The following is a 24,948-nucleotide window of genomic DNA, read 5'->3' as shown; positions in this document are numbered from 1 at the left end:
ATACACTTGAACACAAGTTATTGTCTGGAAACTAGAAAAATGCTTATGTTTTGCCCCCTTTTGGCCCCTTATTCTGATATTTTTGGGCAATTACCCCCAAACTCAATTCCAGCTTTCCCTTTGTGATATGGAACCTAGTAGTACAATTTCAGAAAGATCCATAGACTTACACACAAGTTATTGTCATGAAACTAGAAAAATGCTTGTTTTTTGCCCCTTTTTTGGACCCTAATTCCTAAAATTTTGAGGCAATTACCCCCAAAATCAATCCAAGCATTCCCTTTGTGATATGGAACCTTGCAGTACAATTTCAGAGAGATCCATACACTTGAACACAAGTTATTGTCTGGAAACTAGAAAAATGCTTATTTTTGGCCCCTTTTTGGCCCCTTATTCCTAAACGTTTTGGGCAATTACCCCCAAACTCAATTCTAGCTTTCCTTTTGTGATATGGAACCTTGTAGTACAATTTCAGAAAGATCCATAGACTTACACACAAGTCATTGTCATGCATATCCACTTGCCTATTGTTGTTGACCATATGTTGGTCTTTAAATGTCTTTTCTAATTATTTTGTGTTGTTGAGTTGCTGAATCTTTAAGGTATATGGTCAGATCATATGTTTTGTACGTCATATGAAATCATACTATACATGCTTTTTCACTGGAAATTGTGACGTCACAATGCGTTCTAAATAGCACGAAAACCCATAATACGAGGATACCCTATATCTCCTTTTATTTATATTTTAAAATATCAAGGTGTAGAACAGATTTTAGAACTTTTTCGTCAGCTCTAGAAACTGTAGATTTCATTAATGCATACCTGAGCTCTAGATAACTGTAGACCTATAGTATGAATGATTTCATTAATCCATACCTGAGCTCTAGATCACTGTACATGTAGACCTATAGAATGAATGATTTCATTAATCCATACCTGAGCTCAAGATAACTGTAGACCTATAGTGTGAATGATTTCATTAATACATACCTGAGCTCTAGATAACTGTAGACCTATAGTGTGAATGATTTCATTAATCCATACCTGAGCTCTAGATAACTGTAGACCTTTAGTGTGAATGATTTCATTAATCCATACCTGAGCTCTAGATAACTGTAGACCTATAGTGTGAATGATTTCATTAATCCATACCTGAGCTCTAGATAACTGTTGACCTTTAGTGTGAATGATTTCATTAATCCATACCCGAGCTCAAGATAACTGTAGACCTTAAAGTGTGAATGATTTCATTAATGCATACCTGAGCTCTAGATAACTGTAGACCTATAGTGTGAATGATTTCATTAATCCATACCTGAGCTCAAGATAACTGTAGACCTATAGTATGAATGATTTCATTAATCCATACCTGAGCTCTAGATAACTGTAGACCTATAGTGTGAATGATTTCATTAATCCATACCTGAGCTCTAGATAACTGTAGACCTATAGTATGAATGATTTTATTAATCCATACCTGCGCTCTAGATAACTGTAGACCCATAGTGTGAATGATTTCATTAATCCATACCTGAGCTCTAGATAACTGTAGGCCTATAGTATGAATGATTTCATTAATCCATACCTGAGCTCTAGATAACTGTAGACCTATAGTATGAATGATTTCATTAATCCATACCTGAGCACCTATAGTATGAATGATTTCATTAATCCATACCTGAGCTCTAGATCACTGTAGACCTATAGTGTGAATGATTTTATTAATCCATACCTGTGCTCTAGATAACTGTAGACCCATAGTGTGAATGATTTCATTAAGCCATACCTGAGCTCTAGATAACTGTAGGCCTATAGTATGAATGATTTCATTAATCCATACCTGAGCTCTAGATAACTGTAGACCTATAGTGTGAATGATTTCATTAATGCATACCTAAGCTCTAGATAACTGTAGGCCTATAGTATGAATGATTTCATTAATGCATACCTGAGCTCTAGATAACTGTAGACCTATAGTATGAATGATTTCATTAATGCATACCTGAGCTCTAGATAACTGTAGACCTATAGTATGAATGATTTCATTAATCCATACCTGAGCACCTATAGTATGAATGATTTCTTTAATCCATACCTGAGCTCTAGATAACTGTAGACCTATAGTGTGAATGATTTCATTAATCCATACCTGAGCTCTAGATAACTGTAGGCCTATAGTATGAATGATTTCATTAATCCATACCTGAGCTCTAGATAACTGTAGACCTATAGTGTGAATGATTTCATTAATGCATTCCTGAGCTCTAGATAACTGTAGGCCTATAGTATGAATGATTTCATTAATGCATACCTGAGCTCTAGATAACTGCAGACCTATAGTATGAATGATTTCATTAATGCATACCTGAGCTCTAGATAACTGTAGACCTATAGTATGAATGATTTCATTAATCCATACCTGAGCACCTATAGTATGAATGATTTCTTTAATCCATACCTGAGCTCTAGATAACTGTAGACCTATAGTGTGAATGATTTCATTTATCCATACCTGAGCTCTAGATTACTGTAGACCCATAGTGTGAATGATTTCATTAATCCATACCTGAGCTCTAGATAACTGTAGGCCTATAGTATGAATGATTTCATTAATCCATACCTGAGCTCTAGATAACTGTAGACCTATAGTGTGAATGATTTCATTAATCCATACCTGAGCTCTAGATAACTGTAGACCTATAGTATGAATTATCTCTTCCACATCCTTGTCAATCAAGTAACCAGTGTGGTTCTGATCAAAGTAAGTAAAGGATAATAGCAGGGCAGGAAACCTGGTGAAATATTTCTTTTTGTCTTTCTTCTTCTCTGCAAAAATAGATATTTACATTTGATTATTAACATTGTTAACATAAAAATGTAAGGCACATTCCTTGTAATCATGGATGACACTACAGGCCTTGATATGTTATGTTACTGTAGCTCTACTTTGTAGGATAAAGTTAGACCTTGAAGTATAAATCAGACCCTACTTTTATCATCACAGATTTCATAAATATTGTGGCATATGCTTAATGGTTTATAAACTTGGAATTTTGCTTTTATTATCACAAATAAAGATGTAATTGCTTAATGAGAAAAAATGGACATTATTTTGTTGTACAATATTAGTGAGTACTTTTAAATCAGGTAATATGGTTCTTATTTTAAGGTATTAACTTGAACCCTGGTTTAATCATGGATTTTATGTAATGTGATCTTTTAAGATGATTGATCTTATTTTGTTAAATCTTTCCACACGAAAGACCTTATTTTACGACATAAACTAATGCTTTACTTTAATCATTACATCATCATTTGTGGTTTAAACTTGTACCTGGTGTTTTTCTTGCCTTGCTGAATCAATGACACATTTTTGTGGTATAAAGCAAGTCATTATGATATAAAATATGGAAAAAATAATAAATTTAAATCATTTTTTGTGGTATAACCATGGATCTTTTTCATGCTAGAATTTGGACCTTACATTACGGTACTGGGACCTCACTTTCTGGTATAAGTTTGGAACTATTTAGTTACAAATTTTAAATATTTTTTTGTGTACAAACTTGGACCTTACTTTTATCATCAGATTCCTCTTCGTCTTCCTCTTTCTTCTCCTCACTTTTATCATCCTCCTTTTTGACAACATAAGCCTAAAAATATAAAATTATGATGAAAATATAAATTTGACCTACATAATAGGTTGGTTACTAAAAATGGACAATTTTTTTTAAAATCACAATTGTATGATGTAAGTTTTTAAGTCTGAACCTTTCATCCAAATATATAGTTGACACATCAAAGAACTAAGTTCAAGCATAGTACAATACAGGCATGGGGCGAATTACATTGCAATGTAATGCATTATATTACAATTACTTTGACCAAACCATGCGTTATATTACAATTACAATTACATGCATTTATCAAACTAATGCATTATATTACAATTACTTTTGCAAAGTAATGCCTTGAATTACACATTACATTTGAAAATTTTATTAGTGAATAGAAAAATTAAACATTTTGAAAAACAACTACAAGTCACAAAAGATTCTAGCATATGCAGTAACTGTTCCATGAATTGAATATAAGTATACATGTAAAAAGTCTATTTAATTTGATTTTTACAATTTTTAATTATTTTAACTTAATGTTGACTTTACTTTTATAAATATATTTTTTGTTGTTTTTCTTTAAATTTTAAACGAAATATTTAATTACTGTGAATTACTTCCCTAATTATAAAATAAACATAAACCTTAATTAAAATTAACATATTCTTAATTAATCAAGAAATCTTAAATTTGGTTTAGTTAAAACTCCAACAATATGTTAAAGATGTAGTATGTGAAAAAAGTAATGACATGTAATGCCATGTAATGCATGAAATTACACAACTTTTTGCTAAAGTAATGCATTATATTACAATTACATGTAATGCACAAATTGCTGCATTACACATTACATGCAATTACTTGGAAAAATGTAATGCATTACCATGCATTACAATTACAAATTTGCATTACCCCATGCCTGGTACAATAATATGTCAACAAAAAATGACTGCCTATGGTTGCTCACATACAGGTGTTAAATTTCTTGCTATTGCAGATATTACCAGATGTCCATTATAATTTGTATACTTTTAAAGATGGATTGATGATTGCTTTATGCCGCATCAGCACAAAAAGACTTAACTTAGTTGGGACAGGTAGATGTAATATCCGCTCTACTTCATGCAGACTGTAACTTCTATGAGAGAGAGATGGGACAGGTAGATGTAATATCTGCTCTACAGTATGCATGCTGTAACTTTAATGAGAGGGAGATGGGACAGGTAGATGTAATATCTGCTGTAGTTTATGCATGCTGTAACTTCCATGAGAGGTAGATGGGACAGGTAGATGTAATATCTGCTCTACTTTATGCATGCTGTAACTTCTATGAGAGGTAGATGGGACAGTTAGATGTAATATCCGCTCTACTTCATGCATGCTGTAACTTCTATGAGAGGGAGATAGGACAGGTATATGTAATATCTGCTCTACTTCATACATGCTGTAACTTCTATGAGAGGGAGATGGGACAGGTAGATGTAATATCCGCTCTACTTCATGCATGCTGTTGCTTCTATGAGAGGTAGATGGGACAGGTAGAAGTAATATCTGCTCTACTTCATGCATGCTGTAACTTCTATGAGAGGGAGATGGGACAGGTAGATGTAATATCTGCTCTACTTCATACATGCTGTAACTTCTATGAGAGGGAGATGGGACAGGTAGATGTAATATCTGCTCTACTTTATGCATGCTGTAACTTTTATGAGAGGTAGATGGGACAGGTAGATGTAATATCTGCTCTACAGTATGCATGCTGTAACTTCTATGATAGGTAGATGGGACAAGTAGATGTAATATCTGCTCTACTTTATGCATACTGTAACTTCTTTGAGAGGGAGATGGGACAGGTAGATGTAATATCTGCTCTACTTTATGCATGCTGTAACTTCTATGAGAGTTAGATGGGACAGGTAGATGTAATATCTGCTCTACTTTATGCATACTGTAACTTCTATGAGAGGGAGATGGGGACAGGTAGATGTAATATCTGCTCTACTTTATGCATGCTGTCACTTCTATGAGAGGGAGATGGGACAGGTAGATGTAATATCTGCTCTACTTTATGCATGCTGTAACTTCTATGAGAGGGAGATGGGACAGGTAGATGTAATATCTGCTCTACAGTATGCATGCTGTAACTTCTATGAGAGGGAGATGGGACAGGTAGATGTAATATCTGCTCTACTTTATGCATGCTGTAATTTCTATGGGAGGGAGATGGGACAGGTAGATGTAATATCTGCTCTACTTCATACATGCTGTAACTTCTATGGAGTAAGAGCGGGAAATCAAAATAGGAATAAATGCTGACAAAGCCCCAGCTCCATCTACTTTTATACATCCAGATATAGAATTGCCATATATGGGCTTTTTCTTTTGATATTTAGTTATATTTAGTATTTTTATGAAATTGATGTCTTCATTTATGACCATAATAATATTATGATCTGGTATAATTTTTAGACTTGACTGATGCATTTTAAAATCATTTCTGTAAACACTTTAAATATTGATAACTATTAAATAAAATTGGTAAACAAACTGCACTAAAGAACAATTATCTCCTTCTATTATTGGCTCTGAAAAGTGATTCTATATCTTAAATCAGGCAATAAATCTATTCTAATCTTGTTTCATGCTCAGAAAGGACATAAAGTGGATTACATGAAATACTAAGAAATACTTCATTTGTTATAGGATCATTGCTTTTATTGCTGTCCTTCATCTTGACAGTGGCTGGGAAGTCTTCAATGATGAACCCTAGAGCTCACAACTTACATCTAGATTAAAATACCCCTATCAATTATTTAATCTGTACTTTAAGAACCATAATAGACCAAATCAAATTTAAATACAGAGGAAATTGTGTTTTATATGACTGATTCTTTACAATTGATTATGTATGTATGCAAGTATTATACCTTTCTATCATTCTTTTCACTGTCTTTCTTAGTTTCTTTTGTGTCTTCTTCTTTCTTTCTCTTCTTAGGTGTTGGTTCCTGTCAAAACATAACAAATGAACCAAAAAACTGTAAAGAGTTCATAGTTTTATTCAACAAAATTTATAAAGGTAAAAAAGATCAATGAATACTTGATTAACACAAGTTTTTTGTTGATCTATGAAAATTGGTCCCCTAGAGAAAAAAAAAGGAATTCACGGTACAATCTTGAGAACCTCTTCTGGTATTCAGATAAGACATTGTTTCTACATGAAAGATTTCAAGGCAAACGTAATAATTATGTTAATATAAACCCTAATAGATTAAATATTAAAAAAAAAATTATAAAAGGCTCTAAACTTCTCATTAACTGTAAAGACATTTAGCATCAGACTCAATGATTTCTCATTTACTGTAAAGACTTTTAGCATCAGACTCAATGATTTCTCATTTACTGTAAAGACTTTTAGCATCAGACTCAATGATTTCTCATTTACTGTAAAGACTTTTAGCATCAGACTCAATGAATTCTTACTTACTTCTCATTAACTGTAAAGACTTTTAGCATCAGACTCAATGATTTCTTACTTATTTCTCATTAACTGTAAAGACTTTTAGCATCAGACTCAATGAATTCTTACTTACTTCTCATTAACTGTAAAGACTTTTAGCATCAGACTCAATGATTTCTTACTTACTTCTCATTAACTGTAAAGACTTTTAGTATCAGACTCAATGAATTCTTACTTACTTCTCATTAACTGTAAAGACTTTTAGCATCAGACTCAATGATTTCTCATTAACTGTAAAGACTTTTAGCATCAGACTCAATGATTTCTCATTTACTGTAAAGACTTTTAGCATCAGACTCAATGATTTCTCATTTACTGTAAAGACTTTTAGCATCAGACTCAATGATTTCTTACTTACTTCTCATTTACTGTAAAGACTTTTAGTATCAGACTCAATGAATTCTTACTTACTTCTCATTAACTGTAAAGACTTTTAGCATCAGACTCAATGATTTCTCATTAACTGTAAAGACTTTTACCATCAGACTCAATGAATTCTTACTTACTTCTCATTTACTGTAAAGACTTTTAGCATCAGACTCAATGATTTCTCATTAACTGTAAAGACTTTTAGCATCAGACTCAATGATTTCTCATTTACTGTAAAGACTTTTAGCATCAGACTCAATGATTTCTCATTTACTGTAAAGACTTTTAGCATCAGACTCAATGATTTCTCATTTACTGTAAAGACTTTTAGCATCAGACTCAATGATTTCTTACTTACTTCTCATTTACTGTAAAGACTTTTAGTATCAGACTCAATGAATTCTTACTTACTTCTCATTAACTGTAAAGACTTTTAGCATCAGACTCAATGATTTCTTACTTACTTCTCATTAACTGTAAAGACTTTTAGCATCAGACTCAATGATTTCTCATTTACTGTAAAGACTTTTAGCATCAGACTCAATGATTTCTCATTTACTGTAAAGACTTTTAGCATCAGACTCAATGATTTCTTACTTACTTCTCATTAACTGTAAAGACTTTTAGCATCAGACTCAATGATTTCTCATTTACTGTAAAGACTTTTAGCATCAGACTCAATGATTTCTCATTAACTGTAAAGACTTTTAGCATCAGACTCAATGATTTCTCATTTACTGTAAAGACTTTTAGCATCAGACTCAATGATTTCTCATTAACTGTAAAGACTTTTAGCATCAGACTCAATGATTTCTCATTAACTGTAAAGACTTTTAGCATCAGACTCAATGATTTCTCATTTACTGTAAAGACTTTTAGCATCAGACTCAATGATTTCTCATTTACTGTAAAGACTTTTAGCATCAGACTCAATGATTTCTCATTTACTGTAAAGACTTTTAGCATCAGACTCAATGATTTCTTACTTACTTCTCATTTACTGTAAAGACTTTTAGTATCAGACTCAATGAATTCTTACTTACTTCTCATTAACTGTAAAGACTTTTAGCATCAGACTCAATGATTTCTTACTTACTTCTCATTAACTGTAAAGACTTTTAGCATCAGACTCAATGATTTCTCATTTACTGTAAAGACTTTTAGCATCAGACTCAATGATTTCTCATTTACTGTAAAGACTTTTAGCATCAGACTCAATGATTTCTTACTTACTTCTCATTAACTGTAAAGACTTTTAGCATCAGACTCAATGATTTCTCATTTACTGTAAAGACTTTTAGCATCAGACTCAATGATTTCTCATTTACTGTAAAGACTTTTAGCATCAGACTCAATGAATTCTTACTTACTTCTCATTAACTGTAAAGACTTTTAGCATCAGACTCAATGATTTCTCATTTACTGTAAAGACTTTTAGCATCAGACTCAATGATTTCTTACTTACTTCTCATTAACTGTAAAGACTTTTAGCATCAGACTCAATGAATTCTTACTTACTTCTCATTAACTGTAAAGACTTTTAGCATCAGACTCAATGATTTCTCATTTACTGTAAAGACTTTTAGCATCAGACTCAATGAATTCTTACTTACTTCTCATTAACTGTAAAGACTTTTAGCATCAGACTCAATGATTTCTCATTTACTGTAAAGACTTTTAGCATCAGACTCAATGATTTCTCATTTACTGTAAAGACTTTTAGCATCAGACTCAATGATTTCTTACTTACTTCTCATTTACTGTAAAGACTTTTAGTATCAGACTCAATGAATTCTTACTTACTTCTCATTAACTGTAAAGACTTTTAGCATCAGACTCAATGAATTCTTACTTACTTCTCATTAACTGTAAAGACTTTTAGCATCAGACTCAATGATTTCTCATTTACTGTAAAGACTTTTAGCATCAGACTCAATGAATTCTTACTTACTTCTCATTAACTGTAAAGACTTTTAGCATCAGACTCAATGATTTCTCATTTACTGTAAAGACTTTTAGCATCAGACTCAATGATTTCTCATTTACTGTAAAGACTTTTAGCATCAGACTCAATGATTTCTTACTTACTTCTCATTTACTGTAAAGACTTTTAGTATCAGACTCAATGAATTCTTACTTACTTCTCATTAACTGTAAAGACTTTTAGCATCAGACTCAATGAATTCTTACTTACTTCTCATTAACTGTAAAGACTTTTAGTATCAGACTCAATGATTTCTTACTTACTTCTCATTAACTGTAAAGACTTTTAGCATCAGACTCAATGATTTCTCATTTACTGTAAAGACTTTTAGCATCAGACTCAATGATTTCTCATTTACTGTAAAGACTTTTAGCATCAGACTCAATGATTTCTTACTTACTTCTCATTAACTGTAAAGACTTTTAGCATCAGACTCAATGATTTCTCATTTACTGTAAAGACTTTTAGCATCAGACTCAATGATTTCTCATTTACTGTAAAGACTTTTAGCATCAGACTCAATGATTTCTTACTTACTTCTCATTTACTGTAAAGACTTTTAGTATCAGACTCAATGAATTCTTACTTACTTCTCATTAACTGTAAAGACTTTTAGCATCAGACTCAATGATTTCTTACTTACTTCTCATTAACTGTAAAGACTTTTAGCATCAGACTCAATGATTTCTCATTTACTGTAAAGACTTTTAGCATCAGACTCAATGATTTCTCATTTACTGTAAAGACTTTTAGCATCAGACTCAATGATTTCTTACTTACTTCTCATTAACTGTAAAGACTTTTAGCATCAGACTCAATGATTTCTCATTTACTGTAAAGACTTTTAGCATCAGACTCAATGATTTCTCATTTACTGTAAAGACTTTTAGCATCAGACTCAATGAATTCTTACTTACTTCTCATTAACTGTAAAGACTTTTAGCATCAGACTCAATGATTTCTCATTTACTGTAAAGACTTTTAGCATCAGACTCAATGATTTCTTACTTACTTCTCATTAACTGTAAAGACTTTTAGCATCAGACTCAATGAATTCTTACTTACTTCTCATTAACTGTAAAGACTTCTAGCATCAGACTCAATGATTTCTCATTAACTGTAAAGACTTTTAGCATCAGACTCAATGAATTCTTACTTACTTCTCATTAACTGTAAAGACTTTTAGCATCAGACTCAATGATTTCTCATTTACTGTAAAGACTTTTAGCATCAGACTCAATGATTTCTCATTTACTGTAAAGACTTTTAGTATCAGACTCAATGAATTCTTACTTACTTCTCATTAACTGTAAAGACTTTTAGCATCAGACTCAATGATTTCTCATTTACTGTAAAGACTTTTAGCATCAGACTCAATGAATTCTTACTTACTTCTCATTAACTGTAAAGACTTTTAGTATCAGACTCAATGAATTCTTACTTACTTCTCATTAACTGTAAAGACTTTTAGCATCAGACTCAATGATTTCTTACTTACTTCTCATTAACTGTAAAGACTTTTAGCATCAGACTCAATGAATTCTTACTTACTTCTCATTTACTGTAAAGACTTTTAGCATCAGACTCAATGATTTCTCATTTACTGTAAAGACTTTTAGCATCAGACTCAATGATTTCTCATTTACTGTAAAGACTTTTAGTATCAGACTCAATGAATTCTTACTTACTTCTCATTAACTGTAAAGACTTTTAGCATCAGACTCAATGATTTCTCATTTACTGTAAAGACTTTTAGCATCAGACTCAATGAATTCTTACTTACTTCTCATTAACTGTAAAGACTTTTAGTATCAGACTCAATGAATTCTTACTTACTTCTCATTAACTGTAAAGACTTTTAGCATCAGACTCAATGAATTCTTACTTACTTCTCATTAACTGTAAAGACTTTTAGCATCAGACTCAATGAATTCTTACTTACTTCTCATTTACTGTAAAGACTTTTAGCATCAGACTCAATGATTTCTCATTTACTGTAAAGACTTTTAGCATCAGACTCAATGAATTCTTACTTACTTCTCATTAACTGTAAAGACTTTTAGTATCAGACTCAATGAATTCTTACTTACTTCTCATTAACTGTAAAGACTTTTAGCATCAGACTCAATGATTTCTTACTTACTTCTCATTAACTGTAAAGACTTTTAGCATCAGACTCAATGAATTCTTACTTACTTCTCATTTACTGTAAAGACTTTTAGCATCAGACTCAATGATTTCTCATTTACTGTAAAGACTTTTAGAATCAGACTCAATGAATTCTTACTTACTTCTCATTAACTGTAAAGACTTTTAGCATCAGACTCAATGATTTCTCATTTACTGTAAAGACTTTTAGCATCAGACTCAATGATTTCTCATTTACTGTAAAGACTTTTAGTATCAGACTCAATGAATTCTTACTTACTTGTCATTAACTGTAAAGACTTTTAGCATCAGACTCAATGATTTCTCATTTACTGTAAAGACTTTTAGCATCAGACTCAATGAATTCTTACTTACTTCTCATTAACTGTAAAGACTTTTAGTATCAGACTCAATGAATTCTTACTTACTTCTCATTAACTGTAAAGACTTTTAGCATCAGACTCAATGATTTCTCATTTACTGTAAAGACTTTTAGCATCAGACTCAATGATTTCTCATTTACTGTAAAGACTTTTAGCATCAGACTCAATGATTTCTCATTTACTGTAAAGACTTTTAGCATCAGACTCAATGATTTCTCATTAACTGTAAAGACTTTTAGCATCAGACTCAATGAATTCTTACTTACTTCTCATTTACTGTAAAGACTTTTAGCATCAGACTCAATGAATTCTCATTAACTGTAAAGACTTTTACCATCAGACTCAATGAATTCTTACTTACTTCTCATTAACTGTAAAGACATTTAGCATCAGACTCAATGAATTCTTACTTACTTCTCATTAACTGTAAAGACTTTTAGCATCAGACTCAATGATTTCTCATTAACTGTAAAGACTTTTACCATCAGACTCAATGAATTCTTACTTACTTCTCATTAACTGTAAAGACATTTAGCATCAGACTCAATGATTTCTCATTAACTGTAAAGACTTTTAGCATCAGACTCAATGATTTCTCATTAACTGTAAAGACTTTTACCATCAGACTCAATGAATTCTTACTTACTTGTCATTAACTGTAAAGACTTTTAGCATCAGACTCAATGATTTCTTACTTACTTCTCATTAACTGTAAAGACATTTAGCATCAGACTCAATGAATTCTTACTTACTTCTCATTAACTGTAAAGACTTTTAGCATCAGACTCAATGATTTCTTACTTACTTCTCATTAACTGTAAAGACTTTTACCATCAGACTCAATGAATTCTAACTTACTTCTCATTAACTGTAAAGACTTTTAGCATCAGACTCAATGAATTCTTACTTACTTCTCATTAACTGTAAAGACTTTTAGCATCAGACTCAATGATTTCTTACTTACTTCTCATTAACTGTAAAGACTTTTACCATCAGACTCAATGAATTCTTACTTACTTGTCATTAACTGTAAAGACTTTTAGCATCAGACTCAATGAATTCTTACTTACTTCTCATTAACTGTAAAGACTTTTACCATCAGACTCAATGATTTCTCATTTACTGTAAAGACTTTTAGCATCAGACTCAATGAATTCTTACTTACTTCTCATTAACTGTAAAGACTTTTAGCATCAGACTCAATGATTTCTCATTAACTGTAAAGACTTTTACCATCAGACTCAATGAATTCTTACTTACTTCTCATTAACTGTAAAGACATTTAGCATCAGACTCAATGATTTCTCATTAACTGTAAAGACTTTTAGCATCAGACTCAATGATTTCTTACTTACTTCTCATTAACTGTAAAGACATTTAGCATCAGACTCAATGAATTCTTACTTACTTGTCATTAACTGTAAAGACTTTTAGCATCAGACTCAATGAATTCTTACTTACTTCTCATTAACTGTAAAGACTTTTAGCATCAGACTCAATGAATTCTTACTTACTTCTCATTAACTGTAAAGACTTTTAGCATCAGACTCAATGAATTCTTACTTACTTCTCATTAACTGTAAAGACTTTTAGCATCAGACTCAATGAATTCTTACTTACTTCTCATTAACTGTAAAGACTTTTAGCATCAGACTCAATGATTTCTTACTTACTTCTCATTAACTGTAAAGACTTTTAGTATCAGACTCAATGAATTCTTACTTACTTCTCATTAACTGTAAAGACTTTTAGCATCAGACTCAATGAATTCTTACTTACTTCTCATTAACTGTAAAGACTTTTAGCATCAGACTCAATGAATTCTTACTTACTTCTCATTAACTGTAAAGACTTTTAGCATCAGACTCAATGATTTCTCATTTACTGTAAAGACTTTTAGCATCAGACTCAATGATTTCTTACTTACTTCTCATTAACTGTAAAGACTTTTAGCATCAGACTCAATGAATTCTTACTTACTTCTCATTTACTGTAAAGACTTTTAGCATCAGACTCAATGATTTCTCATTAACTGTAAAGACTTTTAGCATCAGACTCAATGATTTCTTAGTTACTTCTCATTTACTGTAAAGACTTTTAGCATCAGACTCAATGATTTCTTACTTACTTCTCATTAACTGTAAAGACTTTTAGAATCAGACTCAATGAATTCTTACTTACTTCTCATTAACTGTAAAGACTTTTAGTATCAGACTCAATGAATTCTTACTTACTTCTCATTAACTGTAAAGACTTTTAGTATCAGACTCAATGAATTCTTACTTACTTCTCATTAACTGTAAAGACTTTTAGCATCAGACTCAATGATTTCTCATTTACTGTAAAGACTTTTAGCATCAGACTCAATGATTTCTCATTAACTGTAAAGACTTTTAGCATCAGACTCAATGATTTCTTACTTACTTCTCATTAACTGTAAAGACTTTTAGCATCAGACTCAATGAATTCTCATTAACTGTAAAGACTTTTAGCATCAGACTCAATGATTTCTCATTAACTGTAAAGACTTTTAGCATCAGACTCAATGATTTCTCATTTACTGTAAAGACTTTTAGCATCAGACTCAATGATTTCTCATTTACTGTAAAGACTTTTAGCATCAGACTCAATGATTTCTCATTTACTGTAAAGACTTTTAGCATCAGACTCAATGATTTCTTACTTACTTCTCATTTACTGTAAAGACTTTTAGCATCAGACTCAATGATTTCTTACTTACTTCTCATTAACTGTAAAGACTTTTAGAATCAGACTCAATGAATTCTTACTTACTTCTCATTAACTGTAAAGACTTTTAGTATCAGACTCAATGAATTCTTACTTACTTCTCATTAACTGTAAAGACTTTTAGTATCAGACTCAATGAATTCTTACTTACTTCTCATTAACTGTAAAGACTTTTAGCATCAGACTCAATGATTTCTCATTTACTGTAAAGACTTTTAGCATCAGACTCAATGATTTCTTACTTACTTCTCATTAACTGTAAAGACTTTTAGCATCAGACTCAATGATTTCTCATTTACTGTAAAGACTTTTAGCATCAGACTCAATGATTTCTCATTAACTGTAAAGACTTTTAGCATCAGACTCAATGATTTCTTACTTACTTCTCATTAACTGTAAAGACTTTTAGCATCAGACTCAATGAATTCTCATTAACTGTAAAGACTTTTAGCATCAGACTCAATGATTTCTCATTAACTGTAAAGACTTTTAGCATCAGACTCAATGATTTCTCATTTACTGTAAAGACTTTTAGCATCAGACTCAATGATTTCTCATTTACTGTAAAGACTTTTAGCATCAGACTCAATGATTTCTCATTTACTGTAAAGACTTTTAGCATCAGACTCAATGATTTCTTACTTACTTCTCATTTACTGTAAAGACTTTTAGCATCAGACTCAATGATTTCTTACTTACTTCTCATTAACTGTAAAGACTTTTAGAATCAGACTCAATGAATTCTTACTTACTTCTCATTAACTGTAAAGACTTTTAGTATCAGACTCAATGAATTCTTACTTACTTCTCATTAACTGTAAAGACTTTTAGTATCAGACTCAATGAATTCTTACTTACTTCTCATTAACTGTAAAGACTTTTAGCATCAGACTCAATGATTTCTCATTTACTGTAAAGACTTTTAGCATCAGACTCAATGATTTCTTACTTACTTCTCATTAACTGTAAAGATTTTTAGTATCAGACTCAATGAATTCTTACTTACTTCTCATTAACTGTAAAGACTTTTAGTATCAGACTCAATGATTTCTTACTTACTTCTCATTTACTGTAAAGACTTTTAGCATCAGACTCAATGAATTCTCATTAACTGTAAAGACTTTTAGCATCAGACTCAATGATTTCTTACTTACTTCTCATTTACTGTAAAGACTTTTAGCATCAGACTCAATGAATTCTCATTAACTGTAAAGACTTTTAGTATCAGACTCAATGATTTCTTACTTACTTCTCATTAACTGTAAAGACTTTTAGCATCAGACTCAATGATTTCTTACTTACTTCTCATTAACTGTAAAGACTTTTAGCATCAGACTCAATGATTTCTTACTTACTTCTCATTTACTGTAAAGACTTTTAGCATCAGACTCAATGATTTCTTACTTACTTCTCATTAACTGTAAAGACTTTTAGAATCAGACTCAATGAATTCTTACTTACTTCTCATTAACTGTAAAGACTTTTAGTATCAGACTCAATGAATTCTTACTTACTTCTCATTAACTGTAAAGACTTTTAGTATCAGACTCAATGAATTCTTACTTACTTCTCATTAACTGTAAAGACTTTTAGCATCAGACTCAATGATTTCTCATTTACTGTAAAGACTTTTAGCATCAGACTCAATGATTTCTTACTTACTTCTCATTAACTGTAAAGACTTTTAGTATCAGACTCAATGAATTCTTACTTACTTCTCATTAACTGTAAAGACTTTTAGTATCAGACTCAATGATTTCTTACTTACTTCTCATTTACTGTAAAGACTTTTAGCATCAGACTCAATGAATTCTCATTAACTGTAAAGACTTTTAGCATCAGACTCAATGATTTCTTACTTACTTCTCATTTACTGTAAAGACTTTTAGCATCAGACTCAATGAATTCTCATTAACTGTAAAGACTTTTAGCATCAGACTCAATGATTTCTTACTTACTTCTCATTTACTGTAAAGACTTTTAGCATCAGACTCAATGATTTCTTACTTACTTCTCATTAACTGTAAAGACTTTTAGTATCAGACTCAATGATTTCTTACTTACTTCTCATTTACTGTAAAGACTTTTAGCATCAGACTCAATGAATTCTCATTAACTGTAAAGACTTTTAGCATCAGACTCAATGATTTCTTACTTACTTCTCATTTACTGTAAAGACTTTTAGCATCAGACTCAATGATTTCTCATTAAGGATGTTCGCTACTCTGTTTCAAAATAACAAGACGTTTAAAAGACTGTTATAAAATGAAAGTATATAAATGAAGGAACTAAAAAAGCACGAAAAAATAAAGGGTCCGTGTGCTCGTTTTCGAGATATAAGCCACTGAAAATTTGGCGGGAAATGATTCTCTCTAGATTTTTCATATTTTTAACATTGTCCGCTTTTCTCTTTTAAAAACTATGAAAAAATAACAAGGATTTTGTAAGATTTTCAAATATGACTTGTATAACTATATGTAATAAAATACTGAAAAGAAAACTAGGGGTTAGTGGAAAAAAAATTTAATGTCAAAACATGAATAAAACCAGAGGAATCCGAAAATCTGGCAAAAAATTCAAAACAAGAGGAGCGAACATCCTTAACTGTAAAGACTTTTAGCATCAGACTCAATGATTTCTCATTTACTGTAAAGACTTTTAGCATCAGACTCAATGATTTCTTACTTTATTTGATTTATCCTCAGATTTTTTATCTTTTTCCTTTTCTTTGTCTTTATCCTTTTCTTTATCTTTTTCCTTATCTTTGTCTTTTTTCTCTTCCTCTTTCTTCTCTGGGGCTCGTACCAAAGATTTGTAGATTTCAAAGCCAAAATCTCTCATCAACATTTCATTGAACAGTTCAGCAAACAAAGACACCTGTCAATCAAAATGGTTTTAGTATTCAAATATAAAGTATACACTATGAATGGATTCTACCGCTGCAAAAGTGAGAATATTTTATTTAATGAGCAACTATTACAAATTTAAGTATACACTATGAATGGATTCTACCACTGCAAAAGTGAGAATATTTTATTCAAAGAGCAACTATTACATACGACTAATCAATGGCTCTCAAATCCAAACAGTTTGATGTCCAAATCAAATACGAAATTGAAGAACATTAAAAACTGAAAATTCCAAAAGTTGTGCCAAATTTATGCAGTGTTTAAATTAATATTCCCAAACAATTAAAAAATAAATATGCTTTAGACCATGTTTGGTTCAAATTTACCCAGGGCTTTTCAGAGCACAATATCTAATAAAATGCTCCGCTGGGCGCAGCTTGATATGACCACAGAGGTCGAACCCTGAACAGTTGGGGTAAGTATGAACACAACATTCAAGCTTGATACAGCACTGAATTTGGATTGTGATTAAATATTTGACAAAGCAGAGGTTTCTGACACAGAATGAATGTGGTCTAAGAACTTAAAAAATTTTAATTTACCTATTCGAACCATATCATTATTATTTGCTTTTATATATAAATCAGAAATAACCAATTTAAAATGGAAAATTTTAAAGAAAAAAAAGGGAAAAAAAATCCCTCCCCCAAATTTTTTGATCCCCCTTATGATTCATCACCCCCAAACTCAATCCCAGCCTTCCCTTTGTGGTATGGTACCTTGCAGTACAATTTCAGAGAGATCCATACACTTTGACACAAGTTATTGTCTGGAAACTAGAAAAATGCTTGTTTTTTGGCCCCTTATTCCTAAACGTTTAGGGCAATTACCCCCAAACTCAAACCCAGCTTTCCCTTTGTGATATGGAACCTTGTAGTACAATTTCATAAAGATCCATCCACTAACACACAAGTTATTGTCCTGAAACTAGAAAAATGCTTGTTTTTTGCCCCTTTTTGGCCCCTAATTCCTAAAATTTTGAGGCAATTACCCCCAAAATCAATCCCAGCCTTCCCTTTGTGGTATGGTACCTTGCAGTACAATTTCAGAGAGATCCATACCCTTGAACACAAGTTATTGTCTGGAAACTAGAAGAAAGCTTATTTTTGGCCCTTTTTGGCCCCTTATTCCTAAACGTTTTGGGCAATTACCCCCAAACTCAATTCCAGCTTTCCCTTTGTGATATGGAACCTTGTAGTACAATTTCAGAAAGATCCATACACTTACACACAAGTTATTATCATGAAACTAGAAAAATGCTTGTTCTTTGCCCTTTTTTTTGGCCCCTAATTCCTTAAATTTTGAGACAATTACCCCCAAAATCAATCCCAGCATTCCCTTTGTGATATGGAACCTTGTAGTTCAATGTCAGAGAGATCCATACACTAACACACAAGTTATGTCTGGAAGTTACAAAAATGCTTATTTTTGGCCCCTAATTCCTTAACTGTTGGTACCATAACCCCCAAAATCAATCCCAACCTTCCTTTTGTGGTATTGAACCTTATGGTAAAATTTCATAGAGATCCATTCACTTAAACTAAAGTTAGAGTGCGAAAACCAATGTGTCTTCGGACGCCAACGTCATACCAATATAGGACCGCAAAACTTTTTTGGCGGTCATATAAAAAAGAATCAATCATTAATACTTGTTCAAATAAAAGACTGAAAATAGGCAAAAACTGACGCCATTGACCATAAAATCTTACCTCAAATGAGTGTTCCTTGTTATCCTCAGGTCTGTAGTCCAGTAAGACACTCAGAGACATGACAGCACAATCAAATTTTCCTGATTTAGCAGTAGGATTTGGATGAACTAATATGGCAGGATTCTCTGGTAGAGCATACTTCCTTTCCAAAGATACTTTTTCTCTCTCCTCTTTCTTCTTCTTTTCTTCTTCCTAAAAAGAATAAAATTTATAAAAAAAGAATTATCTATAGCAAGATTAATGCTTATAGCAAAAATGGAAATTAAGAATTACATATATGACAATATACCTTGAATTTGAAATCAGAAAAGTAAATTGTGACTATTGAGCTTGCCATATGAGATGTAAATTCAAATTCTACCAGAAATGGTTACTGAACATGACTGGGAGGTTGGGACCTCATATGAGCTGACACTAACTTAAATTAAATGCATACCTCTTTCTTTTTTTCTTCTGTTTTTTCCTCTTCTAAATTCTTTTGTACTTCTTCTTCCATAGGAGTTGAAGCTTCCTGCAGAGGAAATTTAGGATATATATATAGCACATATACTTGAATTTGTTTATAGAGGTCGATATGAGTTTTTGTGGACTTAAGCAATCACTGTTGATCATTGGCATAGCCACCACACTATGAAGTCAATAATGGTTCCTTATGTCTATGAAAACTAATATTAAGGATGTGTGGGAGTATCTGCCATCTGGCATTACAAACACTATACAAAACAAATATTTTGTCTGGACCTCTATCATATGGTGCTGTTTTCAAGAACAGTCTTCAGCACCATAAAAAATGAAAAATAAATTCAGAACTGAATAGCAATGTCATACTCTGGAATTATTTCTGTCCAAACTGACCTCCCTGGAAATCTTGACTACTAAATTTAGAATATACTTTTAAGACATGCAACTCTGAAACTTTTCTTGTAGTTTTTTAATTTTGGCAATGAACTTCTAGAATCAGAAAAGCCAACATCAAATCCAAACAAAAAAGCACCACAACGAAACAAAATTGAATCAAAAACCATCAAAACAAATCTTTATTAAATGAAAATAAAATTTGACAAAAATAGCTCACTTAAATACTTCTTTCAACATTTGAAATTACTACATGTATTTTTCAATTGATAAAAGGCATTTTGATAATAGACATGATAATCCAATTTACAAACCCACGATTTCACAGGATCTTTTTTTGTAGTTTTTATATTTAGCTTTTTACCTCTTTCACTTGTTCTTCACTTTCTTCTTTCTCTTGTTCCATCTTCAGTGACTTTGTCAGTCTAGCAATCAGTTGTGACTTCAATCCTTTGGAGCTCAAGGTCCTTGCTTCTAATTCTCGTCGTAAGTCTATAATCTGTAACAGTTCATATGTACTTTTAAATTACTAATTTGTTCTAAGTTTTTCTGAATGCTTATTCAAAATCTTAACCCCTTTGAGTATTTTAAATATCATCTCAATCTACTGGCTGTTGTCTTTTTTTTGTTATTTCTTCTGCGTTTCATACATAGTTTAAAGTTCATTTTACCTATTTTTTTTCATGTTTTTTATTATTAATGAAAAATCTAAATTCCAAAGAAGTCTAATTATTGGTATCATGTGTTTAAAATAGCAGAGAACTTTACAAATTTTTGCTTTTAACTAAACAGTGCAAAAAACTCATTTTAAGAACCATCAATAATGGTATGAGGGACAGCAGTGCCAAAATATATCCTTTATAAAGATGTTGATGTAAAAATATCTTTTATAAACATGTTGATGTAAGTCTATACACTTATATGGGGTAATGCTGTTCATAATTTTTTATTTTACCAAATACTTTATGTAAAATTTTCATTTTTTGTCAAATAAATGTAAATTGATATTAATGTTTATGAAATGACAATGACATTGCAAGTAACACTTCTGTCCTAAAAGACTTAATTATATCATTGCATCTATACATTATTTAAATAAACAACATTTGGAAGGCATGAAGAATTAAACTGTTTCAGTAATTTCAGGGATAAATTAATGACTCTATCATACCGCCTCCTTTAAGAATTAATAACTATTTTTTTTAATACAATAGCATAAAACATCCGAATTTTTTTTAAAGATATGCTTCAGAAATGCATCAGAATTTTGAACAAATTCATATGAAATTATGATTAATAAGGATAAGGGAGATAACTTTTGTACAACTATTTTTCAATTCAGGGGGAGATAATTAAAATTTAAAATACTGTTGAATAAATTACTGTTTATACTTTCTTTCAGGAAAATATAAGACAAAATATCTATCATACAAATTTTTTTTTTATCTAAATAGGTAACCCTGTAAAAGATATATCTATCCACTGCTAGTATGGTAACAAAGTGAGCCTTGATGAGTTAGATAGGCATAAAATATTTTTATACCCTATTGGGTCTTGCAGTGAACAGATTGTAGGACTAAACAAACCTTCATAGCCTTGGGATCTAACTGTGAGAAGTGGGTAGGATCTCTGACCTCAATGTTTTCAGTGTCTTCATCTTCTTCCTTAAGAAATAACACAATACAATCAGAAAAGAATTTTTACAGACTTAAAGTTTCTGATAAGTTCAATAACTTATTGTTTGTTTATGGAATATGCCAACATGATGTTGACTTGTGCCTCTTGAAGTTCCATTTTCAGAAATACTTTTATCTGTTTTAAGAATAATGAGAATTAGCTTAAAGAGAAAAGCAAAAAAATAAAATGATTGCAGATTATAAAATCTCTAAGCAGTTATAAATATGTATTTAGAGATTAAACTAAACTTTTTCATAAAAGTGACGAAAATCTTTTGTCTTATTAAAGAACAGTTTACACTGATTATTCTTTACTGAATATTGCAAAAAGTGTTCATGACTTATTTTCTTATGCCATATTCTTCTGTCTATGTTGAATACATATTTTGGAAATGATAATTTGTTCTAAATTAAAAGCCCCTGCCCTGTTTATGTGTTTTTATACAGCGCACTTATATAGCAGTCATTCTAAATTTACTCAGAAAGATAAACTGTTGCAGTCAAAACATAAAAGTCATGAACTCTTTTTCCAAAAATTTAAAGGTAGAATTGTTCTTTGTTAAATTCTAATCATAACGTTTACTGTAACCTGCAGCTATATGATTAATGAAAAATAAATGCTACATCAAAACCCTGTCGTCTGCTTATTTTTTCAGGGTCTCTGTGATGATCAAATCTTGATTTTACTTGAATAGCCTTTAGATAAAGGCATTCAACAAATTAACACCTAGATAAAAAGAAACCAAAAATTTGGATAAAGTCTCTGCCTGTGAGCTTGTGTCTTTAGGGCCATCAGAAATGGCGGCTATCTTTTTCTGCAGTTGTTTTTTGTAGGCTGTCTGTAGCGATGCCCACTCAAGGCGGGATGGACTACAACTCCATACATCTGGGAAGAAAATGACAGTAGTCTCAACTCTGGTTGGCAGGTGCTTGCCTTTATGGATCTCTTCTGGTCGTAAGTACCGCACCTCAGCAAATCTGTACCTGTATGGGAGTGGTTAGGAAACAAATAACTTTAGTACTTGTATACACTACATAATATATTTACTTAGTCATTCCAATTAAATGAAATACATATGAGTATATTCTTTTTTTGTGTGAAATACAATTTTAGGATTTTACTTTAAAAGCAAATTAAGCTGAAAAACTAAGAACTTATTTATTTCATTCACATTGCTAAACATACACTTCATGATTAATATAGGTAAGGTCAAAGAGTTTGAACAGATATCAATCTGCTTAAAATACAGAGCCTGTATAGAAGCTTTCCTTACAAGGATCTGACAACACTCCATTTACTTTCTGTTCTGGTAATTATTACATCAACCAATGAAATTTCAGCTTTCAAAATTTTGAAGGTGTGTATTAATTCGACAAAACAAAAGGATCTGGAAAGGTCTTTATAAACAGAAAGTAGAACAGAGTATTTTCAGATCCTTGTAATCAAAGCTGGGACACAGGATATGTATTTTAATCAGATTGAACAGATATGAACCTTCAGTTTCCAACAAAGAATGCCATAAGTTGTGTCAACCTATAAGAAGAATTATAATAACGATTACCAATCATTATTTAGTCAAACTAGTAAGCACTGTGGATTCATTTATTTTCAGGGATCCCAATTTTCGTGGATTGAAGATAACTTCTATTTTCGTGGATATTTAAGTCTGTTTACAAGCCTTTACCTATTACCACAAAATTAACAATAATTTGTATCCCACAAATGATAATTAACCCATAGTATATTTCAAACTGAATGGCTATTTTGATCTTACCCCATCTGAAAAATATTTACAATAAATTTTATGTCATTTTTAGTGATTTTTTTATGCATTTATATCTAGGTATTATCAAATTCAGTACTACTATAAAGAGAGTTTGAAATCAAGTTTGACCTGTTAGTCAATTTTCAAAGTGTTCAGCAACTACTAGGTTACTATCTTTGCTCAACAATAAATACTTAATTGCAAAAAAAAATAAATGAACTGACATGGATTGATCGGTTTAAAATCTATTGAATTTACCAATAGGAAAATATTGAAAAAAAAACTCTTCAAATAGCTGGTTTAGTTTAAAATCTTTTAATAGAGTTATATTTTGTCAAGAATTATTTCTCATTTACAATTAAAAACCACTGTATTTTACAACTTTTAACAAACTGAACATGAAATTCTTTAACCAATTTACTTCCAATTGATTCAAGAAATCACAAAAAAATCTAAAGTAAACGACTCAAAGAAGGAAGGCACTTATTGTGATGCTGTCAAACTAATTTTTAAAGGTTTTTGTTGATAATAAGGCAGAGGTGACTGCAACACCCCAAGTTTTAATAAATTGCTTTGCCGAGCACAGCAGGATAGGACCACAGAAGTACAACCCTGAACAGTTGGGGCAAAAATGGACGCAATATTCCCACTTGATACAGGTCTGAATTTGGATTGTAATTAAATATTTGACACATAAAAGGTTTCTGACACAGAATAACTGTAGTCAAAGAACTTAGAATTGGTTTTATGATTTGAATTTATATTCAATTTTTTCAATTTTTTGCTTTTGTGCAACACACTTTGCTGTTGCAAATTGACCCCCCTCCCCCCACAAAAAAAAAATAAAAAATAAAAATTTACCCCCCCTTTTTTTTTGCTTTTGTGTAATACACTATGCTGTTGCATATTAACACCACCACCACCCCCCCCCCCCCCCCAACACACACACACACACACACACATTTTTTTTTTGCCAAAAAATTAATATTTGAAGAATTTTTCTTTTTAATTTCTGAAATCTGAAATGAGAAAAAATTGACTCCCAAAATTTCTTTTTACTTTGTATTTGGATTACCTCCCTTATACTGCTTTAAATTATGTTTTGTACTAAAGTATTTGTCCATTAACCAGGACATCCTTGTTTTCCCCCTTTTTTGACCCTAATTCCTAAATGGTTTGAGCCATAACCCCTTAAAGCAAATCCTAACCATCCCGTTGTGGTATGGAAACTTGTGGTATAATTTCAGAGAGATCCATACACCGT

General features: G+C 31.3%; 1 protein-coding gene across 15 annotated transcripts in view; it reads right to left on the bottom strand.

The window, feature by feature from the left end:
• Positions 1 to 24,948, bottom strand: part of LOC127710168 (cell division cycle and apoptosis regulator protein 1-like) — a 65,047-nt gene that overhangs the window by 6,320 nt on the left and 33,779 nt on the right. For 3 of the 15 annotated variants that reach the window (XM_052215906.1, XM_052215905.1, XM_052215907.1), the window contains exons 10-22: positions 22,686 to 22,902; positions 21,829 to 21,906; positions 20,607 to 20,741; positions 19,824 to 19,898; positions 19,388 to 19,579; positions 17,455 to 17,646; positions 6,548 to 6,625; positions 3,581 to 3,656; positions 2,624 to 2,829; positions 2,099 to 2,152; positions 1,844 to 1,897; positions 1,265 to 1,318; positions 1,102 to 1,155 (exon numbers count right to left, since the gene is read on the bottom strand). In XM_052215906.1, the coding sequence (XP_052071866.1) occupies positions 1,102 to 1,155; positions 1,265 to 1,318; positions 1,844 to 1,897; positions 2,099 to 2,152; positions 2,624 to 2,829; positions 3,581 to 3,656; positions 6,548 to 6,625; positions 17,455 to 17,646; positions 19,388 to 19,579; positions 19,824 to 19,898; positions 20,607 to 20,741; positions 21,829 to 21,906; positions 22,686 to 22,902 (1,465 nt within the window). Of the gene's footprint in view, positions 1 to 1,101; positions 1,156 to 1,264; positions 1,319 to 1,372; positions 1,450 to 1,843; positions 1,898 to 2,098; positions 2,153 to 2,368; positions 2,423 to 2,623; positions 2,830 to 3,580; positions 3,657 to 6,547; positions 6,626 to 17,454; positions 17,647 to 19,387; positions 19,580 to 19,823; positions 19,899 to 20,606; positions 20,742 to 21,828; positions 21,907 to 22,685; positions 22,903 to 24,948 lie in introns of all 15 variants that reach the window. The other 12 variants (XM_052215910.1, XM_052215908.1, XM_052215909.1 and 9 more) reach the window with 12 other exon arrangements.

This window comes from Mytilus californianus, unplaced genomic scaffold, assembly GCF_021869535.1.
Source record: "Mytilus californianus isolate M0D057914Y unplaced genomic scaffold, xbMytCali1.0.p SCAF_7, whole genome shotgun sequence".
Lineage (NCBI taxonomy): Eukaryota > Metazoa > Mollusca > Bivalvia > Mytilida > Mytilidae > Mytilus > Mytilus californianus.
Note: the sequence above shows the minus strand (reverse complement) of the source record. Positions and strands in the feature narration are given on the sequence as shown.